At 44.3% G+C, this 21,690-nt stretch overlaps 1 protein-coding gene across 2 annotated transcripts; it reads right to left on the reverse strand.

Annotated features, from left to right (window-relative positions):
* Positions 1-5,499: 5,499 nt before the first annotated feature.
* On the reverse strand, positions 5,500-20,161 carry CXCL12 (C-X-C motif chemokine ligand 12). Of its 2 annotated transcripts, XM_030453540.1 has the most exons (5): positions 19,915-20,161; positions 14,605-14,722; positions 11,179-11,265; positions 7,399-7,496; positions 5,500-5,621 (listed from the first exon to the last, which is right to left on the reverse strand). In XM_030453540.1, exons 1-5 carry the CDS (start codon positions 20,144-20,146, stop codon positions 5,590-5,592), a joined length of 567 nt encoding a protein of 188 aa, XP_030309400.1. In that variant the 5' UTR covers positions 20,147-20,161; the 3' UTR covers positions 5,500-5,589. The 2 variants fall into 2 exon arrangements, with proteins under 2 accessions (XP_030309400.1, XP_030309399.1); XM_030453539.1 differs by lacking the exon at positions 5,500-5,621 and having other exon boundaries at positions 7,310-7,496.
* Positions 20,162-21,690: the final 1,529 nt, after the last annotated feature.

Consider the following 21,690-nt stretch of genomic DNA (forward strand, 5'->3'; position numbering starts at 1 on the left):
CTGAAGCCATAGAAAAGATAGGGCTTTCTCCCCCTCTCTCAGGGAATGTGTTCCAAAGGCTAATCAGTTCCACACTTAGAAATCTGTTTTCAGTTTGAATTTTTCTGGCTTCAGCTTCTAGAATTTGGATTGTTTTTTTCTTCCATGCTTTTTTTTTTTTCTCTTTCTTTTTTTCTCCATTTTGTCTTCCATAGTCTGAAAGCTACATGTTTGTTTTGTCTGAGGGATTCTTGGGATAACTTGAGAGCAAGTAGCTTTATAAAACAGGGAGATGGTAGGACTCACCCTTTTCATGTGTCCTCACAGCAGATCCTAGGTAACATCCTCATTGGTAACAAACACCCCCACCTGGGGCACTTCTCACGCTGCCTTCTGACCTACACCTTACCAGGGCCTAATAAATCCAGCCTATAATCAGTGCCAGGATGGCTGAAGCTGTGAATGGAGCTGATTTGCTTCAGCTTGCTAATATTGGAAAGCTGCCTGTGAAGAGAGCCAGATGTGCTAATAAGGTGGGTTTAACTCTAATTCCTAGGCATTTTGTGGATACATTGCCATGATGCTTTGCTGAGGAAATAAGAACCAAAACTTTCACATTCAAGAGAAAAGACCTGAGGAAAAGCACAGAAAAGTGTTTCACAGAACATGAGATCTTTCCTTAATATTAATGGGCAATTTTGTATCTTATTACGCCCAATGACTTTCTCCCTGCCCTGGGAATCTCTGACTGACCATCTGCACTCACAATTACCTGCTCAGTTTTTCATAATCACTTACTAAATCAGTGCTGGATTTACAAAGGGATCATCAGTCTTCTCAATTTCCTCTGTCTGTTTTTTTGCTTGTCTTTTGCCTTGTCTCACAGTGTCCAAGAAATATCTGTTGAATATGAAGCTCAGTAAGGCTCAAGCACTGTCTCACTGTTAAATTATGCCTAAACTTTGCTCCAGCCAGAGCTTTACAGGGGGGTGAGAGTCACCTGTGTTGGAAGATGAGAAAAGGAATTCTGGAGCAGGGCAGCTGTGGAGGAAGGGGGTGACCTGAGGAAACAATTTTCTTCTACCATGGGGACTCAGAAATGAGGGAAAGCACTGACAAAAGCCAGTTTTCAACTCATGGTTTAAAACTCAGAGCTAATTCCCTCCAACATCATCCAATTTAGGATTAGGCCTTCAGGCTCTCAAGACAGTCCTCTAAAACCATTCTTCACCTCCAAAGTGAAGTCTGAACCTGCTGTGCCCTGGAAAAATCAGCCCTAAGGAAGGTGTGGATCAAAACTTGCTCTTTTTGTCAAAAGCAATCCCTGATACCGCTCAGGCTCTTCAGAGAAACCCTCATCCCTTCCCCAGCACAGGTGGCAATGCCATACCAGCTTCTACTGCTATATGAGCTCAGTTTTTGACTGCACTGAAGTTAACCTGCTATAGGGGACCAAGGTAGAAAAAAAAAAAAAAATTGGTCTTTTGTTTAGGGAGCCAATGGGTAAGTCTTTCCTTTTGAAAGGTACATTTCAAACTGCTAGGCTGATGCTCCCTGCCAAATCCTGCAGGCACTTCACTGCAGGTTCCCTGCAGAGTCCGAGCCCATGGGGCTACATGGAAGCATCCTTGAAAATGGACACTTAAAACTACATTGAATGTTTTTTCTGATGTGAAGATTTTAGCTGTTTGTATGTGAGAAAAAAAAAATTAGAAGCAAGTAATTTCATTTAGTTAGATATTTTTATTAGGAAAATTTTAAGTGCATACAGATTTATGGGAGAAATTACAGCAATATAGAAGTGTTTATTTTCAAAATATTTTATGAAAAGAGTAATTTTAAAAGCATAATATAACTCTTCCATAAAAGCTGCCTTACAGGAACACAAATACAAAACCCTTTTCACATTATTTGGGAAGACACTTTTTACTTAATAAAGGTATAAAGTACAGTATTTACCACATTCTGACAACACTAAGTTCCTAAGGAGTGGAAGATGGGAGGTTCATGCAGCCCTTTCATCATGATATGTATTTTCTCCTCTGTGGCCACCAGAGTTTCATGTTTGCAGACAAAGTTCATCTTGGTGAGATGTTGGTAAAGGCAAAAGTTCATATTTTAGGTTTAGATGAGTTTTCAGAAACCCGTGCTTACTATAAACCCCTGCTTACATCCCTCAAAACAAGTTACCAAGAAAAGGACCCTCTAGATGCTATCAAAGGGAAAATAACAACAGAAACTTCTATAGGAACTGCATATTTATATATATAGGAATGTGCATATTTAGCTTCAAATATAGCCTTCATTACAAAATGAAATCAACTTTACTGAAACACCTCAAGTAAAAACACATCAGAAAGACACCCTTCATCCTTCCTCAGGCAGAATTCAAATAAAATATTAATACATACATACCAGAAGCAAGTATAAATAAAAATTGGCACAGCAATAAATACTATCTATTACTAAAAAAAAAAAAAAAAAAAAAAAGGTAATTTAACTTTAGGATTTAACAGCTGCACTTTGAAAACACCACACATGACAATTTCACATTTATGGAAACTGCTTTTTTAACACCAGTTCAGTGGTGTTACCTCTTTTACCTCCTTCTTTTGACATGTGGTCCCTATATCACACTCATCTCCCCCCACTTTTTTCCCCTGACTTGGTCTTTGGTCAACATTTAAAGGCAGAAAGGAAAATCTCATGCTGTCCCCAAATGGGTTCTCAGTCTCCTAATACTGAAAGGTATTCACAGGAGAGCCCCTAGGAGCAGACCCATCTCCTCAGTGGTCTCACCTACAGGAGATGTGAATCAACACCCGTGCAGCGTTGTCAGGGCGCAGGTCCCGTTGTGACTCTTAAAGAAATGTCAGACACAGACACCCCACAAGGCAGCCAGAGAGCCTTGCATGGAATCCCTCTCCTTCCTGCTGCTATTTATGCATTTCTCCCAAGAACAAATAACCTTCCTTTAGCAGAGTTTACCTCTGCACTACACACAGAAGGTTGACAGGTGACCCCTTTTCTATCAGTCCCTCCTCTACCTGGCTATCCTGTCCCAGGTTGGGACCCTGGGTTCCAACTCTGCCCACCTCAATGCTTCTGTCCAAAGTATTTCATTTGCTCATTCTGCAGTGTGAGCTTGGCCTGTGCCCAGAGACCTTTCCCTGCTGGTGCTGACCCCAGAAGCACTCCCTGTTAATGAGGACTGGAGCAGAGCACTGGCAAGGCTGTGTGGTCACATCTACCCACCCCATATTTCCACTGGAAAGCATGTGTCCCCTAGACACAAACTCTTCGTGGCCTCTCTCACTGTTAGCAAGGTATACTGTTGAATCAAAATCACAAGTTTATTTAATTTTTTGCTTACTCCAATAGGAATCAATCAGACCTCAACCTGCCCTTTGATGGGAAGTATGTGTGAAGAATGCACCTTCCTGGGGGAGAAGGACAAGCTCCATGTCTATGTCAGAACCAAGATCCTTCCACACTTTCCCAAAGCCTTTCATGACTTTAACACTTACACATCTGCCTCTGGCAAACCACTAACAGCTACAGGTGCATGTGTCAGGACAGGAGATGAACCCTAGGATATTAAGTACAGTGCAGGGCAGATACAAGACACTCTAGTTTTCTCAGAAAAGTTCTTTCAAGTTCTTTCTGTGTTTGCCCTTATAACCATGGATCTGATCCTACTCTCATTAAATCAATACTCCAATTCTAGACAAATACAGTGGTAGCAGACCTTTTGAAACAGAAACATAATATACTTAAAGCACCAGGCTGGTAATGATAACAGAAGGAATGTAAAAGCCACACATATACTGTAGGCACAGCAAGTTTTTTTCTACTTTAAAGCAAATAAGGTGATGTTGTCCCAACAGAAACACTTGGTGATGGATTTTTTTGCAGAGAGGAAAATCCTTACAAGACTTTTACCTTATTCCACATGGAAATAAGGTCATTGCAGGCCAGCCAAAGTGCCTCTGGCATTAAATATGCCTGCCACAAAAAAAAAGAGTGCTTAGTGAAACACCCCTCTCAGTGTTTCTGACACAGGCTGCAGGGAAGAATCCTTTTGAAGAATACCACTTAAAAAAAAAAAATTAGCATCTTACAGCTCTTTTTTTGTTTACAATACTCATAGATTCATACAAACACAAACATTATGCTGTACAAATCTGCTTCCCCCCTGGATCCCAATGCTCAGCATAAGATGATTATTGCAGCACTGTAGGTGCCTTTGCACACACTACATCACAAAAATGATGTGTATACAGGTGGGAATTAGGAGAATGAAATTTCTGGTTGAGAGAGGGCATTGGTGCAAGAAGCAGTACCTGTCCCAGGATGCATTTTGTACAGGAAATTTCCAGAGGTTATCTTCTCCAGAAAACAGGGCCATGACCACTGGTGAATGGTGAGTATTGACCTTAATTTCCACAAAACTGGGAAGACCCTCTCTTGCCCCAGGCATTTTTCTTCTCCAAAATATGGCCAGACATCCTCTTCTAGCTATCTCCAGAGCAATCACAGATGTTACTGCCTTCAGGGATCTGGGACAGTTCAGTAGCTGAGACTACAATGTCATTGGTGAAGGGTGATATGGATGAATCTCCATCCATTTCAGTGCAAAGCTATCCTGGTGAGCTGGAGACCTCCTGTGGATGGGTGGGAAGAGACCTCTGGTGCATGTCAGTGTATCTGACTCCTACAGCAACTTGCAACATGGTCATTTGGTTAGTCCTTTAATAACCCATTTCTTTTTGTGCTAAAATTTCTCATTAGAAACACAGGAACATAGGAAATGCCAGGTGACACCAGATCAGTGTTGTGGCTCCTAACACAACACAACTACTACAAAGTACTAGCACCCTGCAATACCAGATGTGCATTGACACAGATGCTCAGAGCTGTCATCAAGGTCTCTGACCTGTAGAGGAGGACTTTAGTCCTGTAACCTTGTGTTTAATCCCTCAGACAAGACACCTGTAAATGCCACCTATGGTAATGCTGTCCACTTTCATAAATGTCTGATGCTTTTCAGCCTTCCTATGTTCTTGGCCTTGATGACTTCTGAAGGCAAGGTAACTCTACTACTTACACAATATCATTGCACTGTACAGTTCATGTCCTTCAAGGTTTAAAACTCCAGGAGACTTGCATGAACCAAATGAAAGTTAAATAAAGCAGGACCTCTACACAACAAAGGAAATAAAATATTGTATAATAACATAGTGTTAGTTTAAATTCATATCTGCCCTCAGTGCTAGGTAATAAACCTGTATAAAACCATATTTTTCTCAAATAGTACATCTTAGTATATAAAAATAACACTGTGAAAGCAAGACAATTTATGGAAAAAAAAATCAGGAAACAACAAATCAACCAAATCTAAAAACAAAAAGAGAAACAAAAAACGACCAACACACACACAAAAAGAAAAAAAAAAATCACTTAACAAAAAACCCCAAAAGACCAAACCAAACACTTTTGGAAATGCATGAAGCGTTGCTTTTGTGCTGCATTATAACAGTGAAATGCTTTCATTCCCTAATACTGGTTATCTGCTCCCTGGATCCTACAGTAAGAAATCCTGAAGACGGCTTACAATGCTTGCCTCTTACATCTTGAACCTCCTGTTGATGAAGAACAGAGTGAAATACTATTAAGGTTTCTTTCAAAAGCTTTGATATCAGGCCTAGTGAAACAGCAAATCTGTGCCTGGACTAACCCAAAGGCTTTTTTTTTTTTTTTTTTTTTGCAGCCCCTCCAACCAGTATTTGTCAAACACTTTCAGAGAAGTTCTCCACAAGGAGCTACTGGGACCCAGCAGGGCAAACCCAGCAGTGGGATTTATTTTGAGCAAGTTGTGCTCATCGTAGTTAGTAAAGTGTTCAGAGCTAACACAGAAGTAGACTGGCTAGGAAGTTTATTCTGGACTTTAAAGCCAGAGCAGGGAATTATCAGTGAGCAAAGAGACTTTGGGGAAAAAAAAATTCAGCAGGGAAAGGAGTGATTAATCATTTGTGAGCAGCCCCAGTAGTGCAGCAAGTGGCACTGGGAATGCCTCCTCTGCCTGTCCCTACCCCACAGCTCCGCTGGAGATCATGGACTGCAGCTCCGCAGGGTGCCAGGTCTCTGTGAGGATGGAGGAACACAGAGGACAGCCCATACTCTGCTTTTGTTGGTGCTCAGCCCCCACCACAGAGTGATAAGAGGGCAGAGTCCTCTGAGAGTTCTGCCCAGCCAGGAGCCATCCCCGTGGCCTCGGTGTCCCCAGCTGCCCAGGGAGGGGGGGGTAACAGTGACCCACATGCTGCACAGTAAATGTGTGAGGTGTTAAGCACAGAGGTAGGGAGCTCAGGGTAAAAAGCAGACAAACTGAGTCTCCCATACTCAGTGTGGGCATGTCAACTGGGGGCAGTGGTGGGTTCAGCATCACAGCAAAGTGCAAGTGTACTGTGTGCAGGGTTCAGTCAGAAAGAGGAACCAGCCTGTGCTGGGGCCCTACAGAATTTGTCTGAAGTGACTCCATACTCCTGCTCCAGGCTGATTGGCCTTTTGCAGTCTGGATGAAGTCATGAAGGCTGAGTTACAAGTACCAAAGGGTAAACACCAGGAATTAAAAAACCCTCATGTCTTGTCTGGTCTACAGGGTCAGAATATCCTTTTCAATGCCTGCCAGACAGCTAAGATTGTGTGACCTATTCTCAGTGGTTATTATCAGTGAAGGCAGCCTCAGAAAATTCATCCAGGCATAAGCTACAGGTAAAACTTTCCTCTTTGAATATATCTTTTCCAGTCTCTCATACCAGTAACCCTACTTTTGGTGCAGAAAGGCAGGACACACCATGCTGGTGGGAAAAAAATAACTGTGACATCCAGAGCATTGGCACATCTAACTCTGGTCTCTGGCCTAGCATCTCCCATAGAAGAGGTATCAACCAGTCCCCAAGGCATCAAATCATGTTGTGACCAGCCAGTGCTGCATTTGTCACTAAAAACCACCAGTGGTAAATTCACAGCTGTTATTTATAATTTAACTCTGACAGTTTGGTATTGGAGAAATATGGCCAGCTAAAAAAAATAGGGTTTCCAGACCAACCTTTACCCTGCTTTTCACATTGGCTTTGCTTTGGAGTTATTTTGGCCTCTTTGAATGTCCATTTTCCCATCTGTAAATATGGGAAAAATTTCCCACTTCTGTTGTGGCTGGATTTTCCCCTTTTTTAAGAGTTCTATCTATGTAATATTCCTTTGCAGGGCAGGTATAGATGTTATTCTTAACAAATATGGGGGGAAATGGAGATAGGTCTGGATAGGCTATATTTGCCCAGGGTCACATAGGATGGTCAGTTGAAGAGCAGGGACTAGAACCTGAGGTATCCCAGCTCAGAAACTTATGCCTCCTACCATTCTTTCTCCCTGGAGACTTTAGTGGTGTTGCACGGGAAGGGCAGAGTGGGCCCCGTTTCTTCTGTTGCTTTTTTTTATGAGTGCGATGACGTGGTCTAAATTAAAAGAAAAATACAAAAAGACTGCCATAAATTATCCATATACTAAGGCCTTATTAACATTTATACTATGGCCCCTGCACACCTTACTGTCAGTGTGCAAACGATGATAACATCCACTTTTATGTTCCCTCTGCCTCAGAGGAACACTAATCAAATGAGAGTGCCATTGTATAGGACACTTGTAAATTCTGAGGCCAAAACAACTCTTTTCCCCAAACCACCAAAGCCTCCCCAAGTGCCTGCCTGAATTTGTCAGCCAGGAGCCTTCATCTGCACAGTACCCCCTGAGGTACAATGAAAGCAGAGCGGGGCTGGATTTCTGACTTCCCACCCAGCATTCCCACTGACATCAACAAGAACATATGGATATGCTAAGGGATTTGTGGACATCCGTTGCCTTAAAACAAACCTGTAAAAACAAGTCATCTGCATTGTCCCCCAGCATGTGGGGCATTCACCCAGCACACACAGAGAGGAGTACTTAGAGGCAGTTTTTTTGGCAACTTGTATTTCAACCCTTATTTACAAAAGAGGGTTGAAATTAGAAAGAGCTGCTACATCAGGGTTAACAAACACCTTATAGGAAGGCAGCAGCAAGGCTTGGCTCCCATCACAGCCAGCCCCCAGAAGGTGGGAATTTCTTTTCTCCCAGTGGGCTCAAGAGAAAGGGTTTTCCTATATGGCTTTGTTAGCTTCTTCAGATCCATCAGGTCTCTTGTCTGTGCCAGCAGTAGCCCCTGAGCTTAACGGACTCCAGCATCTCAGACTGTGGGAAGTTTCAGGGTGGGACTACATTAACCTGACAGCAGACAAGCTGGTCTCTGGTTTTGGGCTCTATTGACCTTGCAAGAGCCTGATTTTACATATCCTTTCATAAAGGGAGAAAGAAAAGGCAGACAATGTGCTGTAAATGATGATTGGGATTGCATGGAAGTGATAAGGGGTTTGTTAGCTATTTCAAGGCAGGACTGATTTGCACCTTGTCTATAAAATGGATGAATGTTGAATGATCTTTAACACAGCAGCTGCACGATGATTTTTAAAGCCATTTAAGGAACTGGAATTCTTGATAGCCTGAATGTATTTTACTGATGCCTCATAAATGTGTATATTACATGGAAATGCAATGAATATAAAGCAATATTAAAGGCTAAGCAGAATTAGTGAGCAAAATTATTCCCTACCAAAAACTATCTCTGTTTTCACAGTCAGCTGTATCGGACTTTTATATTCCATGAACTTCTCCATGCCTTTAGCTGCACATTGTAACACAGAAGATACTCGCTTATTGAAGCACTGGTAGAGATTAAGATGTCTTGACAGTTTGGATTTTACTTAAGCAATTACAAGAGCTCTTTCTACAAAATGTATTGATTTTATTCCAGAAAAATAAATTCCCATGTACAATTGGGTTTTCATAACATGAAACATTTAGCCATTTTATTGCTAGTGCATATAGGGTAATGTCACATTTCATACAATTTCAGTACAAGTGAAAAAATATAATGTATGGCTAATTTAAATTGACAGCTACATTAACATTCATAGATCTCTATATATTTATTTTACAAGCTGTTAGTAGTTTAGAGGGATATCCGTGTTTTAAACTACCAACATTCATATGGCTCCAATTCAAATATATGAATTGTTTGATGCGCTATAAATATATTTCAAAGTACATTTCATTCAAGAAGTCCAAGCTTGTGCACTAAAATATATCAAAAACACGCCTTGTGAAAATGCTACAGACAGAGCACTAACTGTCTTTGGAGCATGAAAATGCTGCTGGTGCTAACATTACTAGTTGGAATATGAAAACAATGCCATGATTACAGGATCAGGTGGCAGAGATATATGCTTCCTGTCATCTTATTTCATGGAGCTGAGACTGAATTTTCTTCTGTTACTCAATGGAAATGAGGATGAAATTCATCACATTAGAAGAATTGCTTCTGGATTAGCTTTAGGTAAAAAAAGCCCAGAATCTGACTAGAGACCAGGAACGGGCTCATTAGTTTCAGTAGAACTGGCCCCAAATCTTCACCTGTGGTAGTGAGAGCAGAACATGTTCCAGATGAATTGCTCCTCTAAGTTAGGCAGGCAGGAGCTGAGCACAGAATCACATTTGCCCAGCCCCACAAATTTCTCAAGTGCCTCTTAATTTTCAGGTCTTATGAAGAGCACCAAATATTTCACTGGGGGTCAGAGCAAAGAGAAACTTAGGCAGGGGCTGGAGGATTTTCCCAAGTTGGAAAACAAAGTAGCTCAAACCCCTAGGGAAGTCAGCATGGGCCACCTCCTGGTCTTGTGTTTAGTTGTGCCTATATTCAAAACCATCCTGGCAGCATTAACCTGGATTGCCTCTGCAGAGAATTTGCCCAAAGGACAAGAGGGATGAATGTTGGCAGCAAAGAAGGTATGGAGCATCAGATGAGATGGGAAGAGCTCTCAGGGCTGGAATCACAGTTTATTATCTGGCCTCCTTCTCACTCTTGGCTCCATTGTGATCCCAAAAGGGCCACATGGGAGAATCTCTATGTTTCTGGTAGTATTGCCCTCTTGCTTATTGTAAAAATACAGGGGAACAAAGACTTTTTTTTTTTTTTTAATTCTACTTCTTGTTTGGCAGATGCATTTACAAAGCAAACACTTGAGGGCATTCAGCTACCTGTACTGCCTCACATCTTCCCTGGGGCAATATGCATCCTAACAGTTCTTCAAGAATGCATTGCTTTTGCAAATGACTGGATTCCAGCCCTGCCTTTACCCTACAGATGCAGGGAGGACAAGGTTGAGCATGGTTACAGCAAGGTTACTGAGGGGTGGGAATACTGTGGCAAGGGTGGGGGGATACTGAGTGCACAGGCAGGCTTGCTGTCCAAAATGCCACTGCTACATCTACAAAAGCCCAGGGCTCTGGGCAAGCAGGGAAATGCTTGTACCATCACTTATCTCAGCTTCCATTCCAGGAAGGCTGGAGCCCTCCCTCAGCACGGAAACGTTCTCTGTGCTTCTCTTGCCCACTGTAAAATTGAACTGATATAGTCTGGATCCACCTCAGAGTAGCCAGTCACCCGCTTTCAAGGGAAATAAAAATACATTTTAAAATCTATGTTAAAATCTAAATTGGAATTTGCCAAATACAGCTGTTTTCCCCTTGTCTTGTGGGAGAGCTTTTTTCATGGCAGCACATTTCACCTTGGCCAATGTTAATAGCAATCCACGCTGGCTCATAGAGAAACAAATTTTAGCACCAAGATGCTCTCAGCCTCAGCTGCCTGTGCAAACAGACCCCTAGTGTGACATGGAGAAGGGGCTTCAAAGGAACTGGAACAATAAAGGTTATGAAGTAACTGTAGTTTGGCCTGGGAAAGAGGGGGAATAAAGGAAGCATTTTCCTTGGGAGAATGGGATTTTTTAAAAAGAGGATGAGTTGGGGACCCCAAAACAAACTTATTATGGTAGATTTTGCCTCAACCCCTTGCAAAACTCAGTTTAACATTTAGGATATACTAGAGGCTGTTATTTTAATATAGACTAGGTCAACTCCAAACACATCTTCAAAACAATCTCATTCCAAGAGTACTTTGTCTACATGAGACAAGCCAGCCCTTAACGTTCTACCCTTTAATAACTCAGGATAATAGCTGTTAAGTCCATTTGTCTCTTGCCTTACTTGTTTAAAGCCTTCTCCAGGTACTCCTGGATCCACTTTAACTTGGGATCAATGCACACTTGCTTGCTGTTGCTCTTGAGCCTTGCACTGCCAAAGAAGAAAAGTCAGAGTGAGTCTGGTGTGCAATGCTCCTCAGCCCACTCCCACCCCCAGATTTCTTATTTGACTTGGGTGTCAGTGCTCCATCTCATGAAGGGGATGGGTTATCCTGCCATACTTGAGGTACCTATTGTAAATAATACTGGTTTCAAAGCACTGCTACCATGTTTCCTCCAATGCTGATTCTTGTCATCTGTACAGGGATGCATATGAGGACAGGTACAGAATTTGAATCTAAGTTATTGGGTTCTTATCTGGTCTGTTCAGAGTTCAGTGCTGAAAGCAGCTGAATTTCATTTGGAAATAGCGATGTGGAAAATACAGGTCATTTTGTCAAGGCATTAATTCAGAATAACTTTCAGATTCAACCCAAAACTGAAGTTTCACATTTTTAGAACAGACACTAAGCCATATCTCTTGGATGTTCTGAAAGGGTTTGATCTCATTAAGCTTTTTGTTTTGTACAAGACTGAACTAACAGGTTTCAGACAGAAGGACAACTGAAAGTACCATAGTGCCAGAGGCAATTTTTCCCCTATGTATTTACTCATCCATGGAACAATAGCAGAAACCTCCTGAGGGTTTACTCCTGGATGTCCAAGCAGAGATTTCCACACCAGGCTGTTTAGCTAATTGGAGCTCCTGTGAATTAGGCATTTGGGCTATCAGCATCTTTTGTACAGAAGCAGTACAAATAGCTTTTCACCAGCACCATCAGTTCTCACCCTCCAGGGGCCACTTGAGAGTGATTCCATCTCCCACATTCCCCAGAACACCATCCTTCTGCCCCAGATGCTCAAAAATTTCCCCTTAAACAGCCTACTACACAAAAAGGGGTCAAGAACAACAATTTCATGGACAAGCCCATAGGAGTAAGTTCAGTACATCTTTAAGCACTTTGCAGAATGGAAGCCAAGATATCCCCCATTTTATAAAAAGAAATCTGCAGTATATAAAACTATGGCATAAGAAATAACAGGTCAAAAAGGCTCCTTGGTATGAACTTATGGAACAACACACTTGGAACATAAATGCATCAAAGGTCCAGTCTTGCAAACTCTGTGCCAATAAAGATGAATGAGTTTAATTCATATTTCCTATTTCCTTACATCATTGCCAAGCTGGAGTATTTCCAGTGAAGTAATAGCAACAGAGAGTAAGAATGGATTTGCTGATGTTAGCAATGCCTGAAAACGCTTAATATGGCTTTGTAGGGTACAGAACCAAAATAACACAAAACCAACCTCAAGCCACAAACGATGCAATTCCTCTCACCTAATATTAAGACATTGATGTTTTTATTTTTGTTGGGTTTTGTTGGCTTTTCTTGGACATTTATTTCTGAGTCTGGCAACATTTTCTCCTTGTACAGTCTTGGAAATTTCATGGAATATTAATCTGAACTGGTTTAGTTGTCTACTCTAGGATATAATTAAATGTATGATAAAAATGTCAATTTCCCTATACTGAAAAGCAGAGAATTCAGGGTGGGCTTTGTAGAAGTACACATTGACAGAAGAGAAAGAGATTTCTGGATTTGGAGAGACGACTTTCAATAGAACCAAAGATAAAAGCCTACTCCTAGGCTTTTTGTCCAGGTACAATTCCCCTAAATTATGTAAGGAATGTACTTGTGGGGAAAAGAAATAAATCTTTCCTTGGAACCATAGGATTTTACTGAGTGTCTCTAGTCCTGAAAACAATAGCTTTTAAGTTCCTCACACCTTCACTTTATAATGCATATCCACTAACTTCAGGGTGTGCTTAAAAACATCAAGCTGAAAAATTTACATGTTAGTTCTGATTTCCATCTTGCTTCTGTTTCAACAAAGACTTAGTTTGAACTCATGATGTTTCAGGGGTATTTGGAAGTAAGATTCTAAATACCTTACTTCTATGAAGTAAGAAAAAGATGGTGATCTATAGGTTCATGTGATCTGTGTGCCACTAAATCACATTGCAAACAAACACATTTGGGTCAGGAATGGACAAGAACATGAGCTGTTTGTGTTTCAGCATTTCATGCTCTTATCTATCTCTAATAAATAAGATTCCACATTAATTAAGAGATAAAGGTATGCTCTATCCTTTCTTAAATGACTGTTATTTTCTTTAAACTAGTCCAGAAAAGTCAAAATAAGCCTTAGCACTGGGACCCTTATGACACCCATTGATTGTCCAAAAGCAGAGATCTGTACATTGTTGCATGTTGAAGTTTGCCTCTAAATGGTTTATAGGTAGAGATTAGTTAATCCCAGCTGGTTTTGTCATTTTTGTGAAAGGAAATTATTTCTCATATGAAGTTTACATTTTCTTGAATGTCCTCTATCAAATCCTAAGACAGAAACACACATGAGAAAATGTGTATGATCCACTCAAAGTGGTTTAAAAAAGAATAAAATCATATAAATAAAAATGAGTTCATGATTGGACAGAATACATGCTCTAAAATAAATCTGTACGTCCTGAGAACTCTCATGAAACCACACTGGGGGTTTTTTTGAGTTGCAAATGGAAGAACTCAACAAGTATTGAAGGCAGAACTAGTGATGGAAGCACTGCAAAGAAACCAAATAGTGACTGAGACCTTCTTACAGAAGTCAACAGAAGCTGATGGTAGTAAGGCTCCTTTGCAATGAAAAGGTGAATGCTAATCTTTTGGTCCTGAAGATTTTGAATTTTGATAGAGGAGGGGGGGGTCACCCATGATCGAATGAACCAGAAAGACCCTTCTAAAAACACACACACATATTTGCCACTTCATTTTTTCCTGAAAATCAGTGAGGTCTTTTTTTTTCAACAAAATTGAAGAGATTCTTTTCTGTTGGGAACTCATAATTTCTGTAATTTACTGAGTCAATCACTGACTGGTGAGTGTGTCCCTAGATCAGGCCAGCACATGTTTAGGGTCTGTACCTCCTGTGTAAGGCCATACAAAATCCAGCAATTTCTTTTGCTTGTTGAGTGGCTCCCTAAGGAGCAGTGGAGCATTGGAAGACTCAGACTACTGTAAAGTCTTTTGCTCATGGTATGAAGCTCCACATCCATGGCAGTGGACAGCCTGACACTCCTGCTCACATACCCATGGGGAAACAGTCACATTGTCACAGGGGGATCACAAAAGCAGAACACAGCTGGGAAACATCTAGCTGGGCTCCTTTGTGTGAGGTAAAGCTGGGTCCAGCTGTATCTGACACATGAGAGGAGAGATTAATTGGAAAATGTGGCATGAGACACAGAACACATTGCAGCCACCAAAGCAGGCACCAGCTCTGTGACTTTTGACACCTGAGATTTGCACCCAGCTGAAAGGAGCAAGAGACTTACACAATCTGAAGGGAGCAGTTGGGTGTGGAGAGGATTTTGAGGTGCTTAATATTGGCTCTTGCCACGTTGCTCTCGTAGAATCTGCAGGGGCATCGGTAAGTCAGGCTGACGGGTTTCTCTGCGGGACACAGGAAAAGAAAAGACACTTTACTCCCTCTTGCTGCCGATCAGCAGCACAGAGACACAGACCAGGGCTAATAGACGCTCCCTCCAAATATGCAGGTGAAAAAAATGCAACAGAAAAGCTGGAGCTTTGAGAGAGCATTTGCCCGCAGCTCACAGTACAATCCTTTTACTCTAGTACTCAGCCTTTCAATAATGGTGCCTGGGATTTTGGAAGACAAAAGAAGAAGGAGAGAAAATGGAGATAAGTAAAGAAGAGATTAGAATAAGGAGCCGCTCCATTGCGCCGGGATGCTCCTGGTAATTAAGACAAGATAAAGACCAAAAGAGGGGGCACTTGTCCTCAGTGTTGTTCTTGTCAAATGATTTTGACCCCAGGCCAAATTAGAAGGTAGCCAGAAGAAAGCCCCGAATTCCAAAGAGTTCAGATCAAAACCGTTCGGCTCAGGTGCAGGCTTTTCACGGGGGACTTATTGACTAGAGAAAAGCCCTGGGTCTTTCAGGCTTTCCCAGGGCCCAGGGACTGACCTTTCCCCACTGCAGACAACCTTTACTCCCAGCAGAGACTTTTGCACTGGGAGATGCGATTGGGAGCTGCGAGACCACAGTGGCTAAGCAGAACTTTGTAATCTTTTGAACTCCCACCCTGTGGCAAAGTAACAGCAGCTGAAAAGACCCTTACCAGACAGTGTGCTCTGCATATACACAAGGCTGGATAAGGCACAGCAGTAAGTTTAGCCCCCTAGGCTAAAAATCATCAATGAATGTACAGGCATAACTTAGACTAGCAGTCTGGCTCTCACCGCAGCCTCTGATAAAGTCCTACTACCTGATTTCTCTGTGGGAGAACTTAATTACTGGCAACTGAGTGCACATGGATAAGGTACTCAGTGTGTACTCTGTATTCAAGCTTCAAAGCTCCAAGCACACTAAAATACAAATTCAGAAACCTCCCCTGGAAGTCTAGATGGAGCTAAGATTGTTTAAAATTTCCCATTGGAGCAGTTTTCAGCCTCTGGGATGAATCAAATTCTTACACCTAAGCCTTATGTCTGGCTCATGCTGTAGATGGCCAGAACTGCATCTGACAGGGATTATATCCCACATGGCAATCTGCTGCCCTGTTTATTTAGCCACACAGGAGCACTGGCAGCTCATAAACCCAGTTCCCTTAAAGGCAAATGGAGAGCTAAAGAGCAGGGAAAGGCTTGGAATCCCTAAACTGCTGTCTAGAAAGGTGAGAAAAGAGACAGCTTTTTCAAGTGCAGCTGATCTGCATTTATTGCACATTTACCAGTGACTGTCTCTAGCTCATATAAAAACACATAGAACAGTGAGAATACCCAGCTGTCAGGAGAGAAACCTCTTTTTTTTCTAAGTACCTCTACCAGGAGATGAGCCAGAATCAATCTAATAGGTAGATGGGCAAACATAAAGGAATTTATCAATGGGAGTAGAGTTTCTCCAGATTCACACCAGGATATGGACTTTAAATTTAACATAATTGGAGGATTTTTTTCTGTCAGCTTTATGTTTGTCCAAACAGTAATATAATCTATGAGTTACTAAACGGGAGAAGAAGATCCCATCTTCAGGGGGATGAGAAAGGAGGACTGCAGGGTGAACCTCACAAACATGCACTAAACTGACTAGAAGCAGGGGGAGAAAGGTGTTAGGATTTCTCAGAGCATATCTGCCTGACAGCTACACATCAGTGAGTATATATTGGAAAGGAAGGCTGAAATTGAATGCATTCATACAACAATGCTCAGTACAGCTGCAGTGGAAGCATATCTGCAAGCTTGTACCAACCAACTTTAAGCAAGCTTCGCCCTAAATAACGTGCAAGAGATGAACTGTACAGATCTATGATTTGAGAATTTGATCCTGTCCTGTCTGAGACTGGGAGAGGGACTTCTGATCACATTCCACTTGAAATCAGGAGAAAGTTTAACCATGAGTAACATGTCCATGAGTCTCAAAGTTGTTTCCTGCCCAAGAAAGGCACAACACAGAAGAGGGAAAGCCTCAGCATTTGGTGTTTTTATGTTACCCCATGCCAAGTGGAATAGTAATTCCCCTTCCATCAGAAAAATCCCTTGGCTGTTTCACTGGTCCTTGGCTGGTGACCAGAAACAAGCACTGAGCACTAGAGCAGCAGTAGCACAGACACTGACTGGGACATCTCTCAGCATCACCAACAGGGAACCAATATCTCTTGTCACTGTCCCTCCAGCATTCCAGCTACAAGAGCTTGGCTGAAAACCAGGGAAAACTAATGCATATGCCATTTCCCAACACATGATCTTATCATCCTAAAGTAGGAGGGGAAGGGGCCATAGTTTGGGAAGATGTTTCTGGTCTTACTTTGATGCAGACAAACTTCTTCCTTTTGTCATCTGCAACAAATTTTTCCAAGCACAGTAGAACTGATTAAGACAACTGTTGCACAGCTTTGCACTGCAGAAGTCAATGCTCTGTGGATTCTCTGATGTCTAACAAACACTGAGCACAAAATAAAGCCATTCTCTCAGTAGGACAAATTAGTATAGTCAGTCAGTATAGTCTGTTAATTGCAATGTTACATGGAAACATGAGTTTTCATGAAACTGATGGTACATAAAGCTTTTGAGACCTTTAGCTGTATGGCACATTTGATTAAAATGTATTAATACGTTCAAAAGTTAAAGAGACAGATGCTACTGAGTCATTTCTTCACTCTTATTTTCTTAAGGAACTCTTCTCTTTGGTCTTGGCTAGAAGGGTTCAAAGGGTCCTAGATTTGGGGTCTTTAGATTTTTTTTTTTAAATAATTATGAGTTTTACTGTTTTCTAATTCAAGGATTGATTTTGCTGCTCTGAATACTCACTTCTACTGGCAGATTCTTTCTAGAGACAAAGCACTCATAAAAATCTCCTTCACAGAGCATCTGGACAATACCTATTTCACTCCATAGGGTTCTGCATTGCCTAACTCACACTAGAGTACTGGACAGTAAGAGAACAAATGAGTTGCCAGTTCTCATGCAAAGTTACTGTTAATGACTTGCTCTGTGGGCTATGAAGCTCTGGGCACTTGAGCAGAGAGGGAAGCTATACCCAAGCAAGCAGGATGAGTATGAAAAGACAAAATATTTGGTGGAAGCATCATTTTACTCCTGTTCATCCAAAGGTGTCAGTATCAGGAGAAAGCTGGCAAATTTAAGACTAGAAGAGCTCTATTTACCTGGGGAGTGAGTCTGTGATAGGTAGATACAACTATTTCAGGGTATCTAGGAAGAATTGAGAGCTCACCTGCCCTCCAGGAAAAGATAGACCTGCAAGCCCTCATCTGGTTCAGGGTTGAGAGAGCTACATGACATGTAAAGAAGTGGGAAACAAATCTTAACTCTTTTCACTGCAAGGCGGTGGGGACTCTCTCCTTACGTTGCTATTTGTCCGGCCCTTTTAAACTGTCTCCTTACTCAGGTAGCCGTGTCCCTGACACATTTATCCTGCCAAAAAGACTCCCACTACCGTTTGCTGCCAGCTAAGGAGTTCTGCCGGGCAGCTTCGCCAGCTCCTCGGCCCTGAGAGCTGCCAGCGGGAAGGAGAGGGAGAACATCTGCATCCCCGGCAGCTCCCAGTCCCCCACTCCAGTCCGCATTGCAACCTCAATGGGGGCCGCCAGGCTACCCCAGATCACTCCTGACCCAGACTTGCCCTCAGAGGATAGGGGAACCCGCTATGGCTTCCTGGGCATCTGCCTCCGGCCGGGACAGGCCGCCCAGGAGCTGGGAGCTCCGCCATGCAGGCGCACCGCGAAGCGGGGGGCGATGGGCCAGTGGCGGTGGATCTGGGCTGGCCCTGGCACCCTCGGCCTCTGGGTTTGCCTTCGCTGCCTGCACGTTCGCTTCGCAGCCCGCAGCGCCAGCGGGGACCAGAGCCACCTGGCCGGGTGTGGAACAGCGCTGAGCGATGCCAGCATCCCGGTACCTTACCGGGACGGAGTTGCTGCTGGGACAGCATCGAGGAAAGGTATCGGCGAAATTATCGGGAGCAGTTAACTCTTTCAGGCTAAACAAAGAGGGCACCGGAGGGCATTTTCTACCGCTCTGGATGGTCAACACCCAAGTTTCGGTCACCAGAATGGGAAAATGAGACGGGAGCGAAGGACTGAAAGAGCGCTCGTTACCTATCCATCAAGCTGTCGATGAGGGGAGAAAAGGTATCAAATCTCTGCCAGGCGAGAAGACCGCCGCGGAAGGAGGGCTCGGGAGATGCCCAAAGGCTCGGGCAGGACAACCCCCCACAGTTCCAGCCCCGCCACAGGTGGCGTGAGGGGCTGTTTGCGATGTCCCCCCTGCCTCGTATCCCTTCTGTTCTGGGCTCCCCGCTGTTCGCGGGATGCGGAACAAGGGGCGCCGGTTGCCGCGGTCTCCGGCCCTGTCCCCACTCAGAGGGTCCCACGGCGGGCAGCAGGGGAACAAGCGGGTCAGCTGCGGCTGCAGCGGGACTGGGGGGTGACGGGCAGGACCGCGGAGCCCGGCGTGGGGCGAGACGGGCCGCTGCGGTGCCTCTGCCTTAGTGACAAATGCCGCCCGCTGCCAGCCCGTATTCCCCCAGAGCTCTCGTCAGTGAACTTCTCCGCGTCCCCCCTGAAACCGCTCAGCGCACCCGCGCCGGAGGCGCGATAAATTCGGGCCAGTTAGGCTCATCTGTGCCCTGATCGAGGGAAGATAGATCACGAAAGAGGACAGAAAAGGAACCAAACAATCGCCTGTTTCTCGTTTCATGTAACTTTTAGGGTTGCTTTTTTTAAAAGGAGAAATCGATACGCGTATTTTGCAACCCGACCACCTCCCTGCTGGCCGAGCGCTGCCGCAAGTCTTCTCCCAGCCGATTTCAATATGGGATAAATTTGGCGAAGAGAATAGCTTTGACCACCCTTCTTTTGAGAAAAAGCGAGCGATGGAATGAGGGAGGGAGCGCCTGCCTGCTTCCAGTTCCCAACAGCTATCCCTCGGGTTCGCCCGACGCGTTCGGCTGAACCGCGGCGGGCGCCAGAGCCGGGAGCGCGGTCGAACTAAGGGAGAGGGGGGAAGAGCGGAGATTCCCGCGGGACCGTGTCTCCCGGCCGGGCTCCCCACGCCCGCAGCAGGAGGCCGGCCCGCAGCGAGAGCAGCGGTTTCCCGACAGCTCACTTACCCTCCGAGAGGGAGATGATCGCCAGGGCGAAGGCGAGCAGAGCCAGGGCTCGGAGGTCCATGCTGGGTGGCTGGCGGGGCGCGAGGCGGGCACAGGTCTGCTCGTCCTGGCTGCTGCTGCGCTCTGCTGGAGTCCCCCACTCCCCTCCCTCTATAGAGGGGCCGGGACCGCCGGGGCTGGGGGAGGGGAGCCGGGGGGGAGTAGCTAGCCTATGATTTATTGCCCGTGGCATGTTATTACATCCTTCCTCTGTTAAAAATGCTTGGAAAGCAACCAAAAGAGAGAGGGCTTCTCTCTTCGCTCCGTCAGCTTGGCACTCTTCCCCCGCAAGCTAAGCGCTTGCCCCAGCAGCCCTCAGACCCAAGTTCCCCGCGGGACGGCAGCGGCCGTGCGCGACCCTCGGGAACCGCGCCCGCACGGCGACTCGGGGCTTCGTTAGGACGAGGAGCAGAGATCACGGTCATTCCGTTCGGCCTGGGAGGGGGGAGAAAGCTTCCACGCCAAACTATGCCAACCCCTGTCCCTTCTGGGTACCCTGGCCCCGCTGCTTTTGAACAAGAGCTGCTAGAGCCGGGACAGTTGTGGGGGCGCATCCTGTAACGCCTTAGCATTCCCACCGGTAAGAGGAGAAAAATCTCCCTTCACTCCTGTGGGCGCGAATCTAGGTTTATAGTTGCGTCCTGGGAATCAGATCTAGTGCCTCATACGAACCGTCTTTCCAAAAGTTTTATCTGGGGATTTTGGGGGGAAAAAAGAGAGGAAGGCCCTTAGATTTTGCCTACGCATTCATGGCTCGAAACACCACCTTTTCTCCATTTTAGCTGAACCCAGTTGAACATTTGCTGCCACATTTCGCCTCCTTTGTGTTGCAGATGTCGCTGGGATCCCTGGCACCTCGGCTGAAAGCCCCGACATCGTGGCAGAGCCAGGGGGGCTGGGGGAGGGGGTCCAAGCGGTGCCGCTTACTCGGAGCTATTACAGCATTGTCAAGTGTAATTGACTTAAGCATGTCTTCGACGTCTGCAGTCCAAGCCTACAGGGCCCTGTTTATTGCATTTCAATACTTTAAATAAACGTCCAGGTTTTGATTGAAGTTGGACCCACAGACTGCATTTAAAACAGTCACTCTCTCTTAAAGCTGGGACAGATGATGTGTGAGTGTCTAAAGCGAATCTTGGTCTGAAGGATATGTCCGTGATGCCCCTCAAAGGCAGCAGCACGGTGAGTTTATACTCTAAGTAGCCTCAGACTCTCCTAGCCACAGCTCATGAGAAAGGGGAAAATACTTGCACTGTCACTGGGCCATGAACCAGCTCCCGCCCCAACACACCCCAGTGAAGCTTATTTTCACATCGAGGTCCCCCAAAGCTAATTATCGGTATTTTTTCCTGCTTACCAAAGAGTTCTGAATTTGAGGCTGATATTGCTCTCCCCCTTTCATCTAGATAAGTTAGCACAGTAGCACAGGAACCTGATGCACTGGAAGGGCCACTAACAGTTAACTAGTGCTGTGAGCCTGTCTACAACTGTGGTGACAGTTGTGACATTCTGCAGTGATGGGAGAAGAGAATCATAATCTCACTGCCAAGTCTGCTATGAGAGCTGTTGTCCCACCGGTGCTGCAGCAGGCACATGGGTACATCCACATAAAAAGCAACAATGTGTTTTTTCTGCTGCTACAGACACTGAGAAAAACAGCTCAAGGATCAAACCAGAGAGGCTCTATGCAGAATCAGGGATGCAGAATCAGGGATAAATCTCAGCAGCATCCTCCCC

The sequence above is a fragment of the Calypte anna genome, chromosome 6 (assembly GCF_003957555.1).
Source record: "Calypte anna isolate BGI_N300 chromosome 6, bCalAnn1_v1.p, whole genome shotgun sequence".
In the NCBI taxonomy this organism is placed as follows: domain Eukaryota; kingdom Metazoa; phylum Chordata; class Aves; order Apodiformes; family Trochilidae; genus Calypte; species Calypte anna.

Bases quoted from the DNA above. Each gene is read 5' to 3' on its own strand.
- CXCL12 (XM_030453539.1), bottom strand. From the start codon at position 20,146: ATGCCACGGGCAATAAATCATAGGCTAGCTACTCCCCCCCGGCTCCCC. The intron at 14,723-19,914 runs GTAAGTGAGCTG...TGTGTCCCGCAG, and splicing joins GATCATCTCCCTCTCGGAGG to AGAAACCCGTCAGCCTGACT. The intron at 7,497-11,178 runs GTAAGGCAAGAG...CTTTTAATTTAG, and splicing joins CTGGAGAAGGCTTTAAACAA to ACCACGTCATCGCACTCATA.